This window comes from Carassius auratus, unplaced genomic scaffold (genome assembly GCF_003368295.1).
Source record: "Carassius auratus strain Wakin unplaced genomic scaffold, ASM336829v1 scaf_tig00007487, whole genome shotgun sequence".
In the NCBI taxonomy this organism is placed as follows: Eukaryota; Metazoa; Chordata; class Actinopteri; order Cypriniformes; family Cyprinidae; genus Carassius; species Carassius auratus.
The window spans coordinates 208,418-231,816 of record NW_020523854.1 but is presented as its reverse complement, the minus strand read 5'-3'; the positions used below and the strand labels follow the sequence as shown (position 1 = coordinate 231,816).

The window sequence follows — 23,399 nt, the reverse complement described above, 5'->3', positions numbered from 1 at the left end:
ATTTAAGTACAGCTAAGTTCCTGTTGCAAACATGATTTTTGTTTTTTATACCGGGTTATGGCAGTTTTGTTTGGTTACTTCGGTGGGCCCAGTCTTCTGCTTGTCTATATTGGATGTTTGATTGTACCAGAATTGTCTAGAAATGCTGTGCTGTTGAACAGCTCGCTAGGTTTACAGAGTCACAGATTTTTAAAGCTATAGGCTTATTCCAAATCTCAAACTAACAATTATCAGAAAAACTATACTTAATGGCAAAACATAAAATGACACAAAAAAGTATTAATGAGGCTCCTCCAATCTGTAAATCATCTATGAATTAAACGGTGCAAAGAGCACTTAGGGTGATCCTCTTTCTAGACTGTGTAAATGAATTTCGCAGATGTGAAATATTCAGCAATGCATTTGCACTCAACACCCAGGGCACTTGTCAGTCCTCAAAAATAGCTGCTAATGATAACAACACTCCGAAGAACAGGGCTGTTCACTAACACAAATGGCTGTCAGAATCTGTAATGAAGAGGGGGGAAAAGGAGCGAGATGCTGATGATGCTGTATTAAAAAAAGCAAACAAAAAAAGACGGGAAAAGAGAGAAAGGCGTTTGAAATGCAGCACATGGTAATAAATTAAGTCTGCTGCTGCTTCTGAACGCCTTGTCGACGAAGTTTGCTTAGAGACAGCTTTCACCTCTGCTGAGATACGTGGAAACTGAGTCAAGTTAAGCTAAAAGCAAACAATAAATATTGTAGTTGTCCCTGGAGGCTTGGGATGCTCTGGGAGGGATAAGCCCTCAAAAAATGTGCGCTCGGGTTGAAGTGTAGCCTATATCGAGGCCTCACATGAAATAATAGCTTTGCTTTCTCTGCAGTGAGAAAAAAAAAAAAAAAACATTTTGGCCGCTGTTCTAGCAATCACACAGAACAACATGAGCTTTTCTTAGACAGAGAGATTACAAATGTGAACATGCACCTGCCATGTGAATAATTAAAAACATTGTTTGCGACTTTGCGTTAACTTAAAGGGATAGTTCACCCACAAATGTAAATTCTTTTATTATTTACTCCAAACCTGTATAAACTTTTACTTTTTCTGAAACTAAAGCATTTTGGTTCTATACTGACAAAAATACAATGGAAGTCAACAGATACCGAAACTGTTTGGTTACCAACATTCGTCAAAATATCATCTTTTGTGTTCTACAGATAAATGCAAGGTTTCACACGGGTTTGGAATGACATGGGGGTGAGAAATTTATGACATACTATTCATTTTTGAGTGGATTAACTTTTGAAGACATGACTGGGTTTACATGAAACTCTTTCTCAAACTACAATGATTCCATTGGTACTCATTTTCATTACGAGTACCTAAATTTATAATAGAAAATTAGTTAATTGCCAAGGGCTAGAAGTCCTCTAAAAGGGGTCTAGGATTACTTGTTTCTCCCTAACAGGAAATCTTCTGTATTGCTGCATATTTCTAAAAGCATGGTGGAAAGCCCCATCTTGTGGTCAAAATTGAATATTACATGGCGTGCTAGCTGCAAAGAAAATTTCAAACCCAAGCTAAGCAAATAAAATGAATCAAAGTAATTATTTTGAGGACAATTTTGAGGTTGGACCTCTAATGCAGGTCTATTTTTTAATCATAATTCAACCGCCAACATACATTTGGGAGACAATGTTATGAAGACAAATAATTCTTCAAAGAAATACATTAAAAATAATAATAAAAAAATAATCATATAAAACAAAACAAAAAAGTGCATACACATTAAACATACAAATAAATTAACAAAAAGCATTTGATGCAGTCTCATGCAACCAAACGTTTACATGGTTTTTCTTTTTTGAACCAAATATTATTTTCCTCTTTTGGTTGACCTAGACTGTTGTTCATATAGTAAAATAACAGCCCAGTTATTAGCCAACCAAAGCATGTTCCAGTTCATGAACAATACATGAAAACTGCTCTGGGTCAAGAGAAATCATTCAAGTCCAGTGTGTAAACCAAGAGCACGCATATTATTCCATAAGACTGATACAGCTTTGTTATGATAAAATCATCTGTCCTATCCAAACAGTTGATAAGACCATGTCAAATTAGCACTTGAGCCATTGAAAACATCCCATATGCAGTGAGACTATTGAGAGGGTAATAGCTCTTCTATGAATTCATGGTCCAAGAGCTTCACAACTTAAAACATGGAATGACATGAAAAACAAAGTGAATTAAGTGTTTAGTGTATCAGCATTGCAAGCGATGCAGGACTTGTGTGCACTGATTGAATGCTGATGATAAAGTTACATAGCTGATATAAGATACAACATTCCCTACATACTACATGTGAAAGCATGAGCAGACCACATCACGCCAGCGAAATGTGAAAAACCAAAATATGCTGTGACAAAAATATAAAAACTAAATTTATCACATGGAAATAGGGAGGTATTGCGCTAAAAAACAGCTAATGAATTAAAATAATAGTTTTAATAATAAAAAAGATGGGAAAATACAATGCCAATTGCTAATTCTGGAATACATAAATTATTAGCTTTAATCATATGTTCTCATATCGCAATATTTAACAAATTTAAAGTTGGACAAGTGTGCAAAACAGCAAGAAAATGGAAACAATTCATGCTCGGTTTAAAAAAAAAATCCGACATTAATATCTAGACTCGTCTTGTTTAGCAACAGTTACTTGCATAGTTAAGTGCATGCATAAATGTAATCATGCAATACTGCTTTTTACAAATACTTTTTCAGTGCACACACAATATGGGCCTGTCGCAAAAAAAAAAAAAAAAAAAAAATGAAGCGTGCTACACATTAGGTTGATTACTGAATTATCTATTTTAAGGTAAAGTGTACTGAAAGAGATGGGTTTCTGAGACCGAAAAGCAGCATGAAAATGAGAACTGTTCAACAATGGAGTCAGCAGCGCTTGGATTAATGTTTTAATTACAGGGCAGCAAGCTGAACAGCGGCCGACGTAATGACACCATTATGCAAATGTAACAATAATGACTTGCTTAACCTTACATTTCTGCTGTCATACATAACATTTTGATTTAGTCCAAATAAACGTATCTGAGCTAAATCAAGAAGAAAATATATTTAGGTGAAGTTGATAGTGTTAACAAGTACGCAAAATAAAGGCCTTTTCTTTTTTTGGCACAAAAAAAACAAAAATTAAACCCGCTATTGTGGTGAGCCATTACAGTCCAGAAAATACATTTTGTATTCAGTATTGATATTTATAATAATTTGTGTCTAAAACAACAACATTAACCAAATACAGAAGATCATATATCTGTTCTCCTACAAAGTGTTAAACTATTGCACTGGTTGTCCACAGATAAATATGGGAGATAAAAACCACTGCGCAAGGGTTTAACCCCAGCTCAGAGCAAGCCAAACGAAAACCGCTCATATATGTTGCCATTGGATTTGGTGGGCATGAAATGGTTCAAGTATGATTATGTGGCTTTTAAACTTTCATTGTAAAAACAAAGATATACAAAACAAATTCATGCAGGGCTTACACTGCCTCCATTAATATCCAGATAAGTATATCACACAGCGTTTTGCTGGAATAAACAAAATATTGTTCATTTAAAGATTGTCCTCTACTAATTTACCATTCAAAAGATCTCAATCATACAGCAGCAATTCAGCTATCGGCCTGTAGTTGGCATTGTTGCGCATAATTATTAATTCATTAATTAAGGGCAGTAATGCTACTGGAACACTTGTAAACGCTCTCGAGTACAAAAGAAAAAAAGTTGGGGTAGGAGAGCAGGCTTTGAGAGGTACCAAAGAGATTGTTCTGACTGCAGATCCCCATTAAGTCTTCGGTCGCAAATTCGGCCAGGTTTCGTGATGTAACTCTTCTCAATCTCATGCTGTATCAGTGCCAGGGGAACACTGGACTGTAAATAGCACCAAGTGTAGATGTGGAGTGAATAGGTACAGTACTCCAAGGAATACAGCAAGAATCTAATTTCATCCTAAGTGACTTGTCCAAATAGAAAGGAACGGTACCAAGTTAAAAAGTATTGTACATAGTATCCATTACATCTAAGCATTATTCAAGGGAGAAAAAATATATACAAAGTGCTAAGTTAAAACATTCCTATTCAGAGTCATGAACAGTAGTAGATTCATATACCATACCTTGCCAGAGGCACCGATTTGGTTCCATGACAGGATAGAAAGGCGCTTTCTGATATTTTTTTAAAACATATTTTCTTTGAGAAAAGTAAAATGCAGGTATATACTATATACTTTATATTCTTCTTAGGCACATCAAAAAATAGCTGCATTACAGAAAATAATGGAACTGCTTTTAAAATTTCATTGAGGCGTCTGTGTTGGACGTGCAGAGGATTGCATGCTGGAAGAAAGCTTTTTAGAGGATGAGATCTTTTCAAGATGCCTCTTCCCATTGATGGGAGACTGAAGACTAGTCTCAGAATTGGAAGACTTGGACTTGCCCACTTGTAAGAGAGAGCGTTTGTTGGGGGTGGAGGTCTTCGAGGACTCTTTCTCATTGGCGGCAGCCTTGCAGGAGCGCGGCTCTGGAGAGACCTGCTGGGAAGAGTTCCCGGAGCCTTCGCCCTCTTCAGCATCGAGTCTGCACTGGCTGCTGGACTTGGCAGTCCTCTCGACAGCCTTCTTGGCGAGAATAGTGGTCTTACCCAATTCAGCTGACCGCCGATTCTCTTTCTGCCGAAGTGCGCTCTTAAAGAATGAGAGTCCCTTGTCTTCGGATTTGCTGCTGCGGCGGAGGTCTCTCGAGGAGACGCTTGGGGAGCGCAGGCTGGTGACTGAGGAGCTACTGCTAGAGCTTCTCACCGGCCTCCTTTCGGGCCGGCCCACCTCTGCAATTTTAGGTTGGGATGTTCGCAGGGTGGCACTGACTCTAGACTTCTCTGCCAGAGGACTGGTGTGCGCCAAATCCTTGCTGGAGCCTCTCTCCACCAGCTTCTTCTTGCCAGACACTGAGTTCCTCTCAGCCACCGAGGAACTCTTTTTGGATGTGGGCGAGGGAGAGGCAGACGATTGGGGTGTTGAAGTAAGGGACGGCTTCCCCTTTGTGACTCCAGACCCTGGAGACTCCTGTGCCTGCAAAGACTCTTTCCTTCTGGAGGGCGTTCCTGAAGGTGTACCCTTGGTACTCTTGGGAGAATCGCTCTTCTCTTTTAGATTGGTCGCTTTGGTGCCCTTCACTTGAGGGCTGGAAGACACTTGGGAGGATGGAGACTTGGTGACAGAAGAGGTGCTCTGGCGCTTCTTGGAGGGCTTCTCTTGGTCCCCCTTGGCTTTGGTGGAGCTCTTCTTGCTGGAGCTCTTCTCATCTGCTTTCTTCACTGACCCGGAGCTCTTATGTTTCTGCTCTTTGGTGAGCGTTCCAAGAGCATTCTGGTCCACAGCATTAATCTGGTTGTTGTTGTCAATGGGCTCACCTTTAGAGCTCTTCCTGTCGGACTGTGTCGGAGCTCTGCAATAGGCCTCGTCTAGGATCCGTTTCCCACTGCCTTCATCACTGCCATTTCCCTCCATCATGGCCAGTGGGGCCTTACTGCTGGGCTGACGCTCATGTCTGCTGTAACCGCCGAAGCAAGACGTGGACACTTTGTCGTCACAAGTTTCACCTATCCTCTCGAGAGGAGGGGAGGAGCGCGAGTCCAAAGAGAATCGCGAGGGTGAGTTGGATCTCATTTGTAGTTTCTGTGACAGGGACCAGGAAGGTTTCGACCCGTTTTCACTGAAAGCCAGAGGGCTGGTAACCGACGATCTAGAGGACAAGCTCTGCCGCTGGATGCTCCTCACGAAGGGCCGTGTTGAAAATCCTCCTAAACAAAAAGAACAGGGAGATTTAAACTAATGTGCTGATACCAGACTGAATGAAAAGAGCATTGGCATGCAGTTTTGTCTTAACTGAGCAAGGCGGGAGATCCTGTGTTAGTAAGCGCTAAAGGTACAAGAGAGAAGACATGATAAAGAAAGAGTAAAACACTGACACAATACACAGAATAAGAGGACACAAGGAAGATGAGGACAAAATACGGTACTACTCAGCTTTACATGAGGCATAAGGAAGAGGCATAAGGAAGCTCCTCACCATCATCTTCACTGCGATCAACGGGAAACTCCACTGACTCTGCCAAAGAGATCAGAGATGTGCGTCTCGAGGAGGCTCCGGAGGCCAGGCTCGGCGGCCTGCTGCCCTGAAGCCGGTTAACCCAGTGTTCACATAAAGATGAGCTGGTGGAGCCTAAAAGGGTTACACAAATCCCAAGTTTTAGTTTAAACATCCAATTTACACCCCTACAAACTATACCCAACAGCTGATTTCACTGAATCAGCTTTGAGTTCATTTCATTCAACTACATCACACAATACCCTGTGAAGTTAAGTTTAGACTTTATGAATTCAGTTAAGAGTTCAGTAAATCATGGACAGATGTGATCACAACAAACCATATGTGCTATAAAATAAATACTAAGGTTTAGATTTAGGTTACCGTATTTTTCGGACTATAAGTCGCACCTGCGTATAAGTCGCATCAGTCCAAAAATACGTCATGAGGAAAAAAACATAAGTCGCACTGGACTATAAGTCGCATTTATTTAGAACCAAGCACCAAGAGAAAACATTACCGTCTCCAGCCGCGAGAGGGCACTCTATGTTTATTAGGGGTATGCTAAAGGAGCAATAAGCAGCATAGAGCGCCCTCTCGCGGCTGTAGATGGTAATGTTTTCTTTTGGTTCATTTCTCTCGGTTCATGTCAAATTAATTTTGATAAATAAGTTGCACCTGACTATAAGTCGCAGGACCAGCCAAACTATGAAAAAAAAGTGCGACTTATAGTCCGGAAAATACAGTAGTAAAAATAATAAAAACAATAATAAAAGCACCCTTAGAGTAATTTACAATAATATTTTTTTGGGTTCCTCAGTGTAGAAATAAAGTGAGAGATGTTCATTGTTTGGTGAACTGTTCCTGTAAAGTGCTCATGAGACTGATGTAAATTCTATCATGGTTTTAAATGACAAATCATTTTCTAACTTTAGTCTCCGTAAATGAGCCGGAGGATACGTCTAGACAGTACATCAGACTATTTTAATTATCTGTACTTTTTATTTTATTTTTCTCTGAAATGAAATCAGGCTCTACTAAAACTCTCATCAAAGAGTGCCGTACTAATATGAAGCAGTATCATTGGGCTGGAAAAAGAGGGTCACTTGGTTCACATGCCAGCACCTTCACAAGCTTCCTAAATGAACAAGACGAATGAGTCAGCAAACTGTGTCAACCCAAAACTCAATAAGGAACAAGAGTCACCTGCGACAGAGCTGTTTGCCGACCACGAGGGAATAGTTGTCCTCCTTTGATAGAACAGAATGTATGCGGTTTGCTGACAGACATCCTCGTCAGCTACAGGCTGAACCTCACTGTCATCGAAGCAATACCATTGCCCATCAACGGAGTTCTTACAGTATGCTGTTAAAATTTAAAGGACAGGGACTGAAATATCAAATCCACTAGTCAAGAAGGTAATACAATGAAATTTTGATCTAAATCCAAGCTCTTAAGTTCTTAATGCATTACCTGTGTAATGCCCTCCATGCATGTTGCCATGATGGTTACACACAGCATAGAGGTCATAAAGGTAATCATCTGGGTTACGGCCAAGTCCGTAAGGTCGCCTCCATGGGGACCAGTGAGAGGGTAAGCTCCAGCTGCTCTGGCTTCTCTTCACCACATGAGGCGCCATATCCATGCCAATCAAAGGAAATCGGACCATGTTTTGCATTTTTACCCTCCTGTCCCCTTCCTTAAAAAAACACAAGGTCCACACATTAGTAAACCATTTACACACATTACGCATTAGTAAGCAATTTACACACATTACGCATTTTCTTTCCAAAGACAGTGAACCGGAATGCTAACACACAACTCTCCAGGAAGACCTTCATGATATTTAAAGGATCGCCCCATGGTGGGATTCAGATTTTAAGATACTATCCAAACGTTCACCACAGGCCACTCTACAGGCCTGTTTACACCTGGACACTTCATGCATTTTCTCTGATCGGATATCTATCTGTTTTGTTAAAACGGTTCCATTTACACTTTAATTCCTACACTGTTTAACAGAGTTCACGTCAATTAAAGCAACAGATTTGCATGGCAGTTTATTCATTATCAGCTAATTTCTAGACGAAAGATCGCAAAAGAAGAGGGAGTGGCATCATCCCTGGAAAGATAAGTTTGTCTAACTACTTTTAATGAGGATGATTGTGTGTTGAGTGTCTGTGACTTAATTTCATAATCTGGAATGTGTCCTAGACCACCTCCTGAAGTGGTTTGAGCGATGGGATTTAAATCTGTCTTGAAAGCATTGCGGACGGCATTTACACCTGGTCTTTTCACGATTTGATAGCCATCCAATCAGAAAAAATGCACAAAGTGAATAGGTTTAAACAGGCCCCATCACACATACGCATGCAGAGAGCACCAGTTGTGCAGGGAAGGTGATTTGATCAATACAGCACCTGTCTAAACCTCTTGAGGTGCAGTATGAGAACATCCGGCAGGGTCCACAGGCTGAGTTTGATCTGCCCCTGTTGCAGTTGCCTGCAATGGGGGCAGCGCCAAGCATCATCTGGGGCCAACTGGAAAGCATACAGGAAGCAGACATAAACAAAATCAGTCAGAGAGGTTTTACATTTACAAATCTGGCTGTTCCTTCATTTTCCTTAAAGCACAGCCAGTTCCAAAACCCTTCCTTAGCTGCGCAAGGCCAGCTCTGGCTAATCACAGTGTATATTTATACGATATGTGGACCGGTTCCAGGGTTAAAGATGTGTTCGCAAAAAAACTAGCAATTTTAAAACAGCACTGACAGCAGAAATGGAGTAAGACTGACATATGCACCCACAAAGGCAGCTCTGGAGAAGTGGAAATGCAAGAACTTAAAGGGGCGTGAGGGCTCTTTTAAAGGAATAGTTCACACAACAAATCAAAAGTCTGTCTTCATTCCTCACTCTCATGTCATTCAAAACCTGTATGACTTTCTTCCATGAACACAGAAGAGAATTTCTGAGCTGCTCTTTTCCATACAAAGAAAGTGGATGAGGGCTGTCAAGCTCCAAATATGACATTTAGACATCATAAATCACCTCTTGTGTGAGGAAGGGAAAAACATTTAAGTCATTATTCATTATAAATCTTGTTCGACAACCTTGGACTTTTTTCATTTTTTATTGCACGGCTTAGTTTTGAAACTTCTCCCTTTTTTAAGTCAAACAGGTTTGGAAAGACATGATAGTGACTGCATGACAGAGTTTTGATTTTTGGGTAAATGGATCCTTTGTGGAGGTTAAACTTGCACGTGTATAATGCCAGCCCTTTACCTGCTCCTCTTTGGTGTAGAGCTGGAAGCACTGAGCGAGGGTGCAGGCCTGCGGCTGATGGTGCTGCTCTCTGTGCAGATACACACTCTCAGCATCAGGGATGTACTCTTCCTCAGTGTGTCCAAACAAACTGCGGGAATCAGAAACCAGTCAAGCATGTCTGCGATCCTCTCTGTCACTTCAACAGACATATTTATTTGATCTCTTCAGGACATTTTCTCTAGCAGTCTGCCAGAAAATGTTTAAAACATGCACACATGTGGTCAAGAAACTCCTTTGACACTTACAGTGTCGAACTTCAAAAAATGTTTGAAATGACCCTTCCTTTCTGGCTTCGCTGAAATGTCTTGCTCGGAAGTTTTTAGCAACACATTCCGCTGTGGAACTGATCTTACCACAAACTATATACAGGAAGTGTGCAGCAGTATAAAGTTTCCGTGCATTAGACAAACAAACAAATAATTAAACCAAGTGGCATCTAAAGGGCTCCTTCATGTTTTTATTATTTTTTTATGCAGCGTTTGCCAAACTTTACCTTCAACTAAACACATTTGACCTAAAATATTTATTTGAATTACTCTCTATATAATATTTAAATTATTTAACAATACACTTGCATGTTCATGGTTAATGGGAAATAAAGGGAGACAAATAAAACATATATTTTTTTAATCTTTTTAAATAAGTATTTTTATTTATATAAAAAGAAAATATATATATATATATATATATATATATATATATATATATATATATATATATATATATATATATATATATATATATATATATATATATATATATATATATATATATATATATATTTTATTATTATTGAAAATGTATCCGTTTTAATTTTCATTTAATGATTAAATTATTTTCAACTTTTCATCAACTCATGAACACTCGCAAACTTCCAGGGGTTTTCTAATCCCAGTTTGGGAAACCCTGATCTAATGCAATGATGTTCAGCAATTTTTAAGCGTGGTTAAACTGTCTAAATATTATTTTGGGGCCACTGCAATAAAAAAAAATACAAATAATAAAAATAAAAAAATACTATAGATAGGTTATAAATTATGGCTCCATTTTACTTACTATTCCTTGGTCTCTTTGTCCCACTCCACTACAATCTTAACATGAGGAGGTCCACCGGGCCCACAGGATTTATATGCTCTAAAAAAAAAAAAAAAGATTGAAGGAAAGGCAGGATGTTTGCCGAGAAAATAACAAATTGAAGAATCAAGCTTTGTAGTATTTTGTTTTATTACACGTGTTAAATTCAATGATTACAATAAAGCAGTTACGATAAACTTTTCAGCTACACTCATTAATTCATCTAACATAAAATAAAATGTCTTTGGTTTGTGTAGTTAAAAATGCTGTTGTAATAAATGTATTGACTATCTGGTTGCCTGTGGAAGAATGATCTACAGTATGTGCACTAATAGTAGAACAATATACATTTCTAAATCAGTCAGCAGGGCATCTAAAGTTTAAGCTCACAAAATATACTCTGAACACATGGTTATGCATTACAAACCTTTCCACAGTGGGGTGACATAGTGGCTGTTCCTCCTGTGGCAACAAATATGTGATTCCAACTACTCCGACCACACGCAGACTAAAGGGTCCAACCTAAAATCATCAATCCACTTTGTCAGAAGTGTAAGTTTTATGCAAGCAAAAAAGTCATTTAATTGTACCGACTTCTTAAAAAAAGTAGCATTTCTCAAGACCTGTATTTATCAACAAGTAGAGGTTTCAGTGACCTGAATGTAAACCCCTGGCCTTAGGAGGTGACGCATTTTCTCCAGAATTTCTTTCTGTAACACATCCCACGTCACAGTGCGCTCTAGATACAGTACAAACGGAAGACCGAACCTGCAACAAGCAGAAAGCACTGTATTGATTTTCCAGTTCATCCCACATTGCAGTCTTATATTGTATATAATGAGATTACTACATTTTCTCCATGTACTGTGAGATATTGTGTCAAAAATAATGGAACTTCAACTCAACATGTGAGCATGTCGGAAAGACACTGATTATACCTCCGTCCTTGATGGCCAGTGCAGGCTCGGTTACAGATCAGCAGAATCATTTTCTCACAGCCAGTGTTTTTGTTGGGAGATGCTGGATTCAGCGCACCCTGCATGAAAGACGGCGTTCGGCTGCTCTCCACTCCAGATTTCAAATTGTTCTGATTCAGATTAGCAAGAAGGCTCCCTGGAAATGGTTAAAAATGTTACTTGCATCACTAAAAACAACAACAAAAATTGCTTTTATGTTCTCAAAGACAAAGCACTACCTTTAGCTCAATTTCCCACATTACATTTTCAAGTTTCAATAAATGGTGATTGCTTATAATTAGGATTATTTGATACACATTCAGTTTTTCTTAAGCCCAAAGTATACTTCGGTTTTTAAATGCATGCTAGGGTTTGCGTACAGATTGGTTAAATACTGTTAAGAGTTTTCTAACCACATATACTCTGTATGCTCAGCTTGCAACATGTGCCTTGAGTTTTATTTTTTTTATTTTTTGCATTAATTAGTTGGTCCAAAAGGGGACAACACTGGCCCGGCCGAATTGTTTCACAGTTGAAAAAAAAACAACTGATTACTGGAGATGGTGACAAGAATTAGACACCCACCTAGATGAGCAACTCTAGTTTAAACAAGTACAAAGACATTTTCATTGGTCAAATTCTGGAGAGAAATGGCGCAGACCAACACTGGACAAAATTAAAACTTTCTAGCACACGTGTGTTTGCGTATGCTATCAAATAGAGAGTGCTATGAAAGCAAGTGTGTTTTGCCGTACGCTAAGCGTTCGCGTCAAAACTGATGTATACTTTGAGCTATAACCAAAGTGCAATGCATGAAAGAGTACCTCTTTTAGAGCGAATGTTTTCTAATCTAAAAGTCTCAGGGGTTTCAAAAGCAAAGACTGAGTCACTTTCTTGAATGATATCAAGATCGTCGTCATCGTCACAAAAGGAGCGGTGGAAACCGTCGTAATACATTTCAGTCAGGACAAACTGCACAGACATAAGAGAGACGGATGGTCAGAAGTGGTACACACTCAACATCTCGGTAAAACAAGGCCAACAAACAGGAAACGGCTTTGGTTGATGACGTTATGTTGGGAAGACGAACATACAAACGGCAATCGAGCCTCCATCAGTGTCCACACCTCAGTTTTAATGGAGAATCAATATTGAATTCAGGGAAACAGTAGAGATCTTAACACCATTCGAATTCGATGCAAAATAACATCTCGGTAAAAACTGCACCTGGTCTGGTGGGATCTTGGTCTCACGTGACACGGCCTCTCTCAGTCTGGACACAGTGCTGTTGAGTGGTACGGCCACACCGATCCTCATGCAGTGAGAGTACTTGCCTTGATAAACCACAGTCACATACAGAGGCCTGAGGGATGCCAAATGATACAACAAATTAATGAAGCAACCAATGGCACAACAATGAAAGGTCATGCATCACCCAATGCAAACCTATAGGCTCCACAGATATATGAAAGTCATATGGGTTTGATTTGGACAATACGGCAATTTTCAATTTTGGTTGAACTGTTTTTTTTTAAAGACTAATGCTAATGCAACTACATTCATCTATAATTCGGGTGTGGATAAAATTAATTTAAAATACAAGCTGATACAACGTAACACGCTACTTAAGATCCTTTTACAGCCTTCAGCAGCCCGTAAGGACTGAAAGCATTTGCAAATGCTCTAACGATGCTTGATCACCTCTCTAAACGCATTAGGAAGCAAACCCATCTCTAAAGAGCAGAAGCTGTGTGCAGTGGCCCCAGAAGGCGAAGCAGACTAAATCAACAACTCTTCATCAATATGTGCCCATGTGAAGAGGCATATCAGGGAAGCGTGGGGAATAAATGGCCTATGAAATAATACGCAGAGATAACAGAACTTGCTTAGCATGGATAAACAGAATTAAGGAGAGGGCAAATGAAATCTACTCCCACAGACTGTGACGGCCAGGGCAACTATCGCTTAAGTCGCACATCGCTGAACTACCAGACGAAATTTCCTCTTCCTCGGATCGGTCATTCTTCATGCTGGGAGAGCATAAGCTCCAAATCTAGTCTTTCTCTGCAATAATGTTTTTTAGAGCAGGGAGATGCCGACAGTGCAGAAGGGGTCAAAATAACCCCCGATTCTTCTTTATGATGATGTAGAACCTCTTGGATTAGGGATGATATGAAGGCACCGGCAGGGTTTTACTCAATAATGATGTGGAAGTGAAACCTGTCCAGCTATTCTACTCTCCCAGGGACTATTATTCACTGGTTCATCATCTCTGCAGTACTATGAGGGGCAGGTGTGCTGTAAATCACTTTCTGTCTTCTAACACTACGGCTTCTTTAATCATTAATGTGTACTAATGAATTCAGCAGCTTAAAAATGCCTTTGGATTAAACCAAGTGCACTCCTTGATCAACCACTACACTGGCCTCCTAAAAATAGCATCAGAGCACCTCCGGAGAGAAGCAGAAGAGGAGGATTATTTGAAGGGAAAAGTATATATTTAGCACCTAAAACAAGGAGAAAGTAGCAACTTTGGAATATTTTTTCTGTTTATGAAGAAATATTGTGAGTGAAAGTATATAGGTATCCATGACATGCTGAAATCAATGTAAAAAATCTTTGATGCAAACTAAATACAACTCAAGTTCAAGGTGAAGCACTAAAATGACTAATACTGAATTTGAAAAAAAAAAAATCTAAATATACAAGAAATAAGCACAAATTTTTTTTTAAATGAAAACAAAAAATACAAAGTTTATTCAAAATATTAATAAATACTATAAGCAGTTTTAGACAATGAGAGGTGTTTCACTTCTTAACCTTGCCAATGTAAATTTAGATGTAATCTTTCATATATCATATCATCATATCCACATTAACTTGGTAGAATATGTAGCTTTAGGATGATATTGTACAACTTAGGTATTTATAAAATAATATTTTACATGAAATAAACATGACCGAAATATCCAAAGGAATAATAACCCCCTAGAAAAGTAGTCCTGCCTCAAATTAATGGTTCCTGTCAAATATGAGATTTACACTTTTTATTTTAAAACCATCCATTTTACTTGCCCCATAGACGTCTACTGTAAGCGTATTTTTGTATATATATATATATATATATATTTTTTTTTTTTTTTTTTTTTTTTTTTACATCTTTGTTCAGAAATTATTTTCTAGTGTAAACAATGATATTGATGCTCTCAATATAGCTGTATTTAATTCTGAATTCTCAACAAACAAAAAAAAAATCATAATCAAAGAATAAATACCCTTCGGTTTAAACGTCAGTAAAGTATTTATTTATTATTTACTTTTTTTTTAAGAAATTAATACTTTTAACCAGCAAAAATGCATTAGATTGATCAAAAGTAACCGTGAAAACATTTATAATGTTACTAAACATTTATATTGTATATAAATACTGTAATTATGAACTTTCTTTGCATCACAGATTACAGGGGAATAAATTACAGTTTCCAAAAAAATATTAAGCAGCACAACTGTTTTAATACTGACTGTTTTGAGCAGCAAATCATATTAACATGATTTCTGAAGGATCATCTGACACTGAATACTGGAGGAATGATGCTGAAAAATCAGCTTTGAAATCACACAATGTAAAGCTGTGCTAACATGTAATATTGTTTTCACTGTATTTAAAAAAAAATATATATATATATCAGGGTATATGCAGAAATCTTGAAATTAATTTTAATACCTTTTCAAGACTTTTTCCAAGACCATCTCATTATTTTTTAATACCTCACCGCCACTTCAAGCTGTAACCATTTACATCAGTGATACTTTTAACGTAACAGTTTTAGTTTGTGATAAAGACTATAGACCACTCTGATACAAAAAAAATCAAATAGGCTGGGATAGTAAATCAAAGCAAAGTTAAAAAACTTTGCTCCACCCACAACAACAATCATGCTGACATGTGCCTCAGTTCTTCTGATTTTGTTCCCAGCAGCTCCGTGCGTTGTAATACGCACTGGGAACGCCAGAGCGTACTTTGTGGTTTTGAACTTCCGCCCGCCAGCCTGCTCTGGTGATCTCAGAGGCAATTTACAAACACACCCGCAATAGGCTAGTTTATGTACCTGTAAGGGCTGGGATAAACCATTATTTTTTAAATGATTAATCTTGCGATTATTTTTTTCGATGCATCGATTAATCTAATTAATTTTTTCAGACCGATTCGATTTCGATTATCTCCCCATTAATTGACTACTAACAATTTATACATGTTGATTTACATATCTGAATGAAAAAACATGAATTCCTTAACATTATAATATATGTTTATTGCTCTTAAAATTACAAAATAAAAGCCTGACTAAGAATGCATTACTTGGCACTTGTATAGAGATAGCATTCAATAAAACCTTCAAGCCTTGAAAACACGTAGCTTACTGAAACAAGCTTACTGAACACATAGGGCCTAGCTTACTGAAAAAAAATTATTCTTTCAGATGAAAATAACAACAACTTGATGTCTAGCATTCAATAAAAAAGGTCACCCAAAATACTTGTTTAGAGCAATTTAAAGAATACAGTAACCAATGTAAACTTGAGGGCTTTAAGCTAATACAGAGTGCTTTTCCAAAAAAACTAAAGAAAAAAATGAACAGTGGGAGCCAGCAGCCTGTCATGGAGAGAAGAAAATCTCTGAATGCTCCACGTGAAACGTTGGCGTTCCGCCCTTTTTCTATCGTTTCTAATGATTTTGGAGGGGGAGAGAGAGAGAGAGAGAGAGAGAGAGAGAGAGAGAGAGAGAGAGAGAGCGTATATTCAGCGCACATAAGGTAAACGTTTTGCAAGCGTTTTTTAGAGAAATAAAAACTGGTCGACGAATCGATGCGCATATTTTGCATCTACGTATTTTTTGCGTCGATGTCATCGATGACCTCGACACGTTGTCCCGGCCCTAGTACCTGTTCATTTTTTTCATAAAAATGACTAAATTCACACACTTTTACAATGTTTTTGGGACTCAAATTTTGAAAGTATTATTTCTGAATTAGCGGTCCAACAGTTTAAGACTTTATAAAGCCGTGATAAGACTTAATACTTTTTAAGGGTCTTAATTTTCCCAAAATTGATTAATCACCTTTTAATACTTTTCAAGACCCTGCGGATACCCTGTATATGAATATTAATAAATAATATATACAAAATGAGCATAATGAGCACTACATTCAATTACATTGCAACCCGAAATTTCGATCGGTAGTGTATCTATATGGTTACTACAGAGTGACAACATGTTTCATAATTGTTGATAATATGTGGTTGAGCAGTGTTACAGATCCAGCCCAAAATTTAGTTAAGAATCAAATGAAGCCATTAGTTTTCTATGACATGGAAAGTGAAAGTCCATAGCAGACTAAATTGACAACATCATTCCAACAGTCGTGAAATCGAACACTTCATCTAAGCTCAGGTGTCTGAGCATATTTCTTAATATTCATCCTACCCCTGTTGATCACTCACGCCATTAATAAAGACATGACGGCCGTTCAATCTGCCTTCACGTCTAAACCTACAGATGAAGCATGATGCTGTCACACAGAAAGGAATTAAAGGGCACTCTCTCTGACATCAGTACTCACCGTGTATGAGGTAATGGTATTGGGAGTGAGATGCAAAGAAAAGGATCAAAAGTGTTGCTCTGTTTCTGACAGTGCGGACAGGTAAGTGAGGATCTGGAATCAACAGAGGACACAGTGAGAGATTTCAACGAAGACTAACATTTAAGATTTACAGCTGACTGACGGTGTTTATTACCTGTACTGAGCTTGAAACAGCTCTTGAACAAAGGAGCCAGCTGAAAGAGGAGGTGAAGGTCCCTCTAACACTCCACCGTCTTCCTCAGTTGGAGGCTACGGTGACAAACATGAGAATGTTAGGCGCTTTTTAAATATACTAACACCAGTAACTCGTAACAAGCCAACAGAAGGTCAATTATTAAATATGCATGATAGACTTACATGTCATGTATCAAACAATAATAATAAAGAAATACTAAAATGTGTCATTTATAGGCTAAATTACAAGTCAAGTACATAAAGCAGGGCCATAACTACAGAACCATTCCTAAAACTTTTGAAAACATGATATGATTGCCACGAGGTGTGTGGCAAAGTAAATTCTCCAAATATTACACTTTATTTTGTTGATTTTTTACTTGAGAGTTATGAGCTACAAACTGCATCATATACACTAAAATTCAGAAGTTTGGGGTCAGTAAGATTATTATTATTATTATTATTTATTCAGCAAGGAAGCATTCAGTTGCTCAAAAACTGAAAGTAAAGACATTTATAATGAAGATGAAAACATTTCCATTTTTTTCTACTTTATACTAATCCAGAAAAAAAGTGTATCACTGTTTCCACAAAAAAAACATTAATCAGCACAACTGTTTTCAACATTGATAATGTTAATAATAATGATAAATGTTTCTTGAGCATCAAATCAGCATATTAGAATAATTTCTGAAGGATCATGTGACACTGGAGCAATGATGCTGAAAATTCAGCTTAATAAATTAATAATAAATTACATTTCTGTTTTTACTGATCAAACACATTCAGTGTAGTTAAGAAAAAAAATCCCATAACACAATAGTACTAGTATATTTGCAATTAAACCGTCTAGAATGCTGTGATTTAAACACACTAGCTACACAATCCAAGTGTACAGAAGAACTGTTGACAGAAGTCAGATTAAAGGTGCATATGATTATGCTGCACCGTAACAGAGCTTGAGTCAATAAATAAAACCCTGATACACTGCCGACAGTGTAAGTGATTAATAATTTAAGAGATTGGCGTTCATCTATAAGTTTAAGATTCCAGCTAAGCATCTGGCTCTTCAGAGCAGTGCAGTCAGTCAGCCAGGAAACTGTCAGCCTTGTGCTTCTCTGCACTAACCCCAGGCAACCACAACATACATCTAAATCAGTCGGACAAGCTGAAAGACCTCATGCGAGTATGCAAGTGGCTGACCCTGTCCAGGACACCTCAGGCTGTAACAGAAACCGAACAGGCCATAGGATGTGACTTAACCTCACATGCCTGTTCTGCTATTTAAACGATTGAAATCCGTAGCTTTAATGGAGCTGCTGATATAAATGGCATTCTGTGCAACCTCTGTAAACAGCTGGAGTGGTTAACGGGTCTCCTTATTCAGCCGACCTTAAGAGGTGAACGTACTGGGGGACAGCTTTAGACCAGACAGCCAAACATTCGGTCATTAAACCCCAACTGTGTCCGTTCACGGAGATATCAGCCATACCTTTATAGAGGCTCTGATGTTAGGGTGCACAAGATGGTTGAGGTCTTCATGGACACGGTCCAGGAGCCAGAGAAGGAACTCCTGGGCATCGTGTTGGGCATTTCCTCGGTACTGAAGGGCACTCCTGGCCACAGCATTCTACCACAACACACACACACACACACACACACACACACACAGAGAGAGAGAGTATTAGTCGAGTTTTGAACAATGAGACATGAATGTTTCTAATCTACAGAAGCAAGATCACATATGGAAAACGTATATTTAGTGTTGACAGCTGTGCTTCTTAGGGATTCACTATTTTTTTTTTTTTACCATTTAAAGCATACCGAATCATATTTTATACAAGATTCAGTAAGGGCTCTAAATTATCAACGTGTTCAAACCTTGATGACTGATAATAATTTCATAATTTTATTTAGCAAGAAAAAGGTCTTTCTGTATAATTGTCAATATTTCTGCCTTCAGGTTGTGTCTTTTCGCTGTGAAATCTCTAATGATTTTTAGGAAGTTAATGAACATTTAAGATGGACATTTATTGGACTGCAGAAACGTAGGTTTACTTGTCATTTTTAAGAGAAATCATTCAATTGTGAGTATCAAATAAGAAACATCAGGCTTTTTGAGTAATGCTTATTTGTAAATTTCTCAATCAGAATCGTAGTTTTGTATTTTTTCTTTCCTTGAACATGAGCTTCATACTGGTAAAAAACTGAATGCACTGTAAGTCACTTTAGATAAAGGTGTCTGCTAAATTCATAAATGTAAATGTCATATTCTCACGATATCATACTATATGTTTTATAACATAAAAATCATATGCAAACTTTTTGTTACACGCTTTGTAAAATTACAGTAAACCATTCTATTAAAATAAAAATAAACACACAACTGACTTTTTTTTTTTTTTTTTTTACATGTCAGGCTTTACAGGGTTAATATGACACTGAATAAAACTCATATATTCTGCTCCACCAGCAGTGGACTGAAATAATGCCTAGGCACCACTTAATGCCAGGGTTAACCAAAGGGAAACAAACAGGCTGCCCAAATTCTTGTAAAGCACTTTTCCATGAAAACGGTTCCAATGGCTTGCTTATGGTTGTAAAGTGGGATAGGAGAAACTATTTGCATTTAAACCTTAAAGCAGACTAGCAACCAACAAAACGTCATTGCAAACATAATCACTGTTTGGAAGAAGTTCGACACATTTCCATGAATCACTTCTTGCGAAAAGTGTTTCCAATAGTTTATTACAGATTAATAAAACTACTAATTCCCCGTTATAAATCTGATTCTCAGTTCAATGAATCAGCAAGTCATTGACCTGCTCAAACCGGTTCATTCCAAGTCGTGAACAACTTTGTGAAGTGGGGATGTTGAATTCCCACCATTCAATGTGAAGGTAGTCTGGTTCGATAGTTTTCCTGAAAACAACACTTTTGAATGTGTTATTAATTTCCTCTTGCATTTTGGTAAGTGCAGATGGCTTAAATATAAACCCAACTGTATCAAAAGGTGTAACTAGGTGAAACTCTTATATAAATCTTTCAAACTGGTTAATAACAAGAAAGCCCTTAAATTGACTTCTCTCTTGGATTTGTTACATTTCATTTAAAAGCCCCATTTTATTTTTTTAAAACATCTCATGTATTTATTTTATTTTTATTTCTGGTTAATAATAGATAGGTAAAATGTGACCCTGGACCACGAAAGCAGTCAAAAGAAAAAGCTTTAAAAAAAAAATAACTTCCCAATTCCCATTGATGTATGGTTTGTTCAGAAAGTACAATATTTGGCCGAGATTCTACTATTTGAAAATCTGTAATCTGAGGGTGCAAATTTTTTTTTTTTTAAATAATAATAATAATTTCAAAGTATTGAGAAAATCGTCTTTAAAGTTGTGAAATTAAGTTCTTAGCAATGCAAATTACTAATCAAAATTTAAGTTTTAAAATATTTACAGTTAGAAATTTAAAAATATCTTCATGGAACATGATCTTTACTTAAAATCAATAATTTAGACCCATACAATGCATTGTTGGCTATTGCTTCAAATATACCCTGCTACTTATGACTGCTTTTATGCTCCAGGGTCAGCTATTCTTATGTGACGTAACCACAATCCACAATCCGTGACAACTTACTTTAACGTATGTTTCTAATAAGTTGATCAAACCTAGTAATTTTATAGTAGTTATATGTCTCGGAGAATTATTAAACTGGCATTTCCGATTATTAGTTCAATGAATCAGCGAAGCCGATTTAAACCAACTCGTGAACGACTTTTGTGAAGCGGCTAAAGTGATTCACTGAAAAGATCCGACTCAAGAGAATCATCAAAACATCCCTAGAGGAGTCATTCATTTCCTCAGGACTCATATCGGTTAACGTTAAAACTCTTTCATGCTTTACAGCAGACAGTTAAAATATCCCCACGACGTCACCACACTCGTCCGCGTGAACTCACTTTGAAGTCTCGGCTGTGCTGCGGCGTGTACTCAAAGGTCCACAGGGCTCGGACCAGCCCCGACAGCTGCTCGGTCACCTCTCCTCTGTCCGGAGCGCCCTTCCTCTGCACGACCCCGTTGGTCTTGGGCTTCTCGTCGTCCGTCTGGTCGCCTCGGTACTGCTCCAGCGCCAGATACTCGGCGAACAGCTCCGTGTTGCTCAGGCACTGCAGAATAGCGTTCATGAAGCACGTATTGCCGTGGTTCTTCAAACCGGCCACCCCGGGGATTTTGTCCCCGGCGAGAAACCCCCCGCAGTCGCTGTCATCCGACGCAACGGATCCCTTGCCCTCTTTCTTGAAGGCCGTGAACCCCCCATCGTCCTTGTCGCCCTCGGGCGCGTGCAGCTCCGATCCGAAATGAGAGAGCGTGGAGAGGGTCTTCAGGACTCTGCTCATGAAGCTCCCCACGGAGCGCACCGAGCCCCGGCGGAACAGCTTCTTGCTGAAGCCGGACTTCTTCTCTTTGCCCGAAGCTTTGCTGGACATGTTTGGAGCGTTTAGGGCATCCCCTCTCTTCCCAGCGGGAATCTAGCTACAATCGCTAAAGCTGGCTGCTTATTTAGAGATCCACTCAAGATCTGGCATGTTGTCACATCACAAAGTCACGGAGAGCTAGCTAACCGGAGGCAGTGCCTCTGTTATACAAGCGTTTGCTCCAGTGACACAATCCGAAGTTGCCTTGAGAAAATGCATTGTGAGACGCGCGCGCCTGCCACTTTTTTTTTCCAGATATTATAAAAACCTGTCAAGTTGGCAGTAACCCGGCTATTAACTCGCTGTGCATCTATAACACACTGTATATTAATCGCTCACTGGATGCACCCTGTAAAAAAAACTGAGGGTTTGCATGCTGTTTCTAATCCAGTGAACTGATTTTTTTTTTTCTTACTAATGAACACGGTGGCTAGCTAGGCCTGTCCTGGCTAACCGTTTGCCGTGTCAATGAAATGACGGGCAAAAGTGAATTTCTACCGGAGACCATCGCGTCTAGCACCAGCATCAAAGTCAAACGCGCCGGAGCGCCACGCGTGCTGATCAAACGCTGTAGGCATGCAGATCACTGTCATAACACGGGACAGTGGTTAGCTCGCGCTGCTAGGGCGCTAGCCGATGCCGCTTCTTCATGCATAATTGAGCGATGCACTGCAACTCCACCCAGGCAATGACGCTCCGACCGCTAAATATGATGCATTCGTGCTCGGCCGAGATGCTTGGGCTTGTTTGTCTGTTTTACATCCAACAGTCGCAGCGATCGCTATCCAGCGCGAGACCGACGCTACAGCAGCAGATGCGCGCGAGCCAGCGAGAGATCGGCGTGCATCACAACTCCCAAAACGTTTTCGCGTGTTCCCAGTTTTCTTCTGGTGTCCGGTGGGTTCCGATCGTGAAAGTGGTGTGTCGATGGGCCGTCGCGTCCTCGAGCGCTTTAGTTACTAAAATCACTGACACACTGCAGGGGCGGCGGTGCGCCCGTGACGTCACAACCCCGCAGTAACTACTGTCCGGGTGTTCATGGTTTGGGGTGTCCTCCTCAACCTTTAGAGAGCCGTAGAGCTTAGATTCAATACTGTGCAGTGCACGACATAAAAGTGTTTTAAATCAGTTTACTTAAGCTGTTTTTTTATCTCCACAGTCCCCCAGTAAGCTCAAGTAGCCCTTAAACATGAAATAAGTTCCTTTCATTAATGTTATTAATTTGTATTATCCTTAATTAAATTAGCTATTATTATTATTATTATTATTAGCTAAGTAAATCATGACATAATAAAAGGCGATTCAATTTAAATGTTAATTTAAAGGAAAACTTTTATCCATTCTGAGAAGGGCAATCATTAAGAAAATTTGTGAGAAAGATTTTACATTTAACAAATTTTCCTTCAAATATTATTTTTGCTTTGCAGCAAAGACATTGAACGGACTGGGACTCTAAATGTGAAGACTGTATGTGTTATCCTTGTGAGAGGATCTGAAATCTGAAGACACTGAGGCGGTTACATTAGACACAAACCTGTTCTAGATTCATTTAAAAACCTTGTCAAACAGGATTTTAACCCAACTGACTTTTATGCTTTGGGAA

At 38.7% G+C, this 23,399-nt stretch overlaps 1 protein-coding gene across 2 annotated transcripts; it reads right to left on the bottom strand.

The window, feature by feature from the left end:
• Positions 1–1,610: 1,610 nt before the first annotated feature.
• Positions 1,611–22,875, bottom strand: LOC113071517 (ubiquitin carboxyl-terminal hydrolase 31-like). 2 transcript variants are annotated; one of them, XM_026244866.1, is made up of 17 exons: positions 21,281–22,875; positions 18,808–18,945; positions 17,296–17,390; positions 17,121–17,213; positions 12,727–12,862; positions 12,324–12,471; positions 11,482–11,656; positions 11,200–11,311; positions 10,971–11,065; positions 10,526–10,603; positions 9,428–9,557; positions 8,567–8,686; positions 7,620–7,845; positions 7,353–7,511; positions 6,129–6,281; positions 5,946–5,978; positions 1,611–5,859 (listed from the first exon to the last, which is right to left on the bottom strand). In XM_026244866.1, the coding sequence occupies exons 1-17, from the start codon at positions 21,806–21,808 to the stop codon at positions 4,358–4,360; spliced, it is 3,921 nt and encodes a 1,306-aa protein (XP_026100651.1). In that variant the 5' UTR covers positions 21,809–22,875; the 3' UTR covers positions 1,611–4,357. The 2 variants fall into 2 exon arrangements, with proteins under 2 accessions (XP_026100651.1, XP_026100652.1); XM_026244867.1 differs by lacking the exon at positions 5,946–5,978 and having other exon boundaries at positions 21,281–22,874.
• Positions 22,876–23,399: the final 524 nt, after the last annotated feature.

Coding starts and splice junctions, on each gene's coding strand:
- LOC113071517 (XM_026244866.1), bottom strand. CDS start 21,808: ATGTCCAGCAAAGCTTCGGGCAAAGAGAAGAAGTCCGGCTTCAGCAAG. Junction 11,312..11,481: donor ACTGGCCATCAAGGACGGAG/GTATAATCAGTG, acceptor TGCTTGTTGCAG/GTTCGGTCTTCCGTTTGTAC. Junction 8,687..9,427: donor TCTACACCAAAGAGGAGCAG/GTAAAGGGCTGG, acceptor TATGCTTTCCAG/TTGGCCCCAGATGATGCTTG.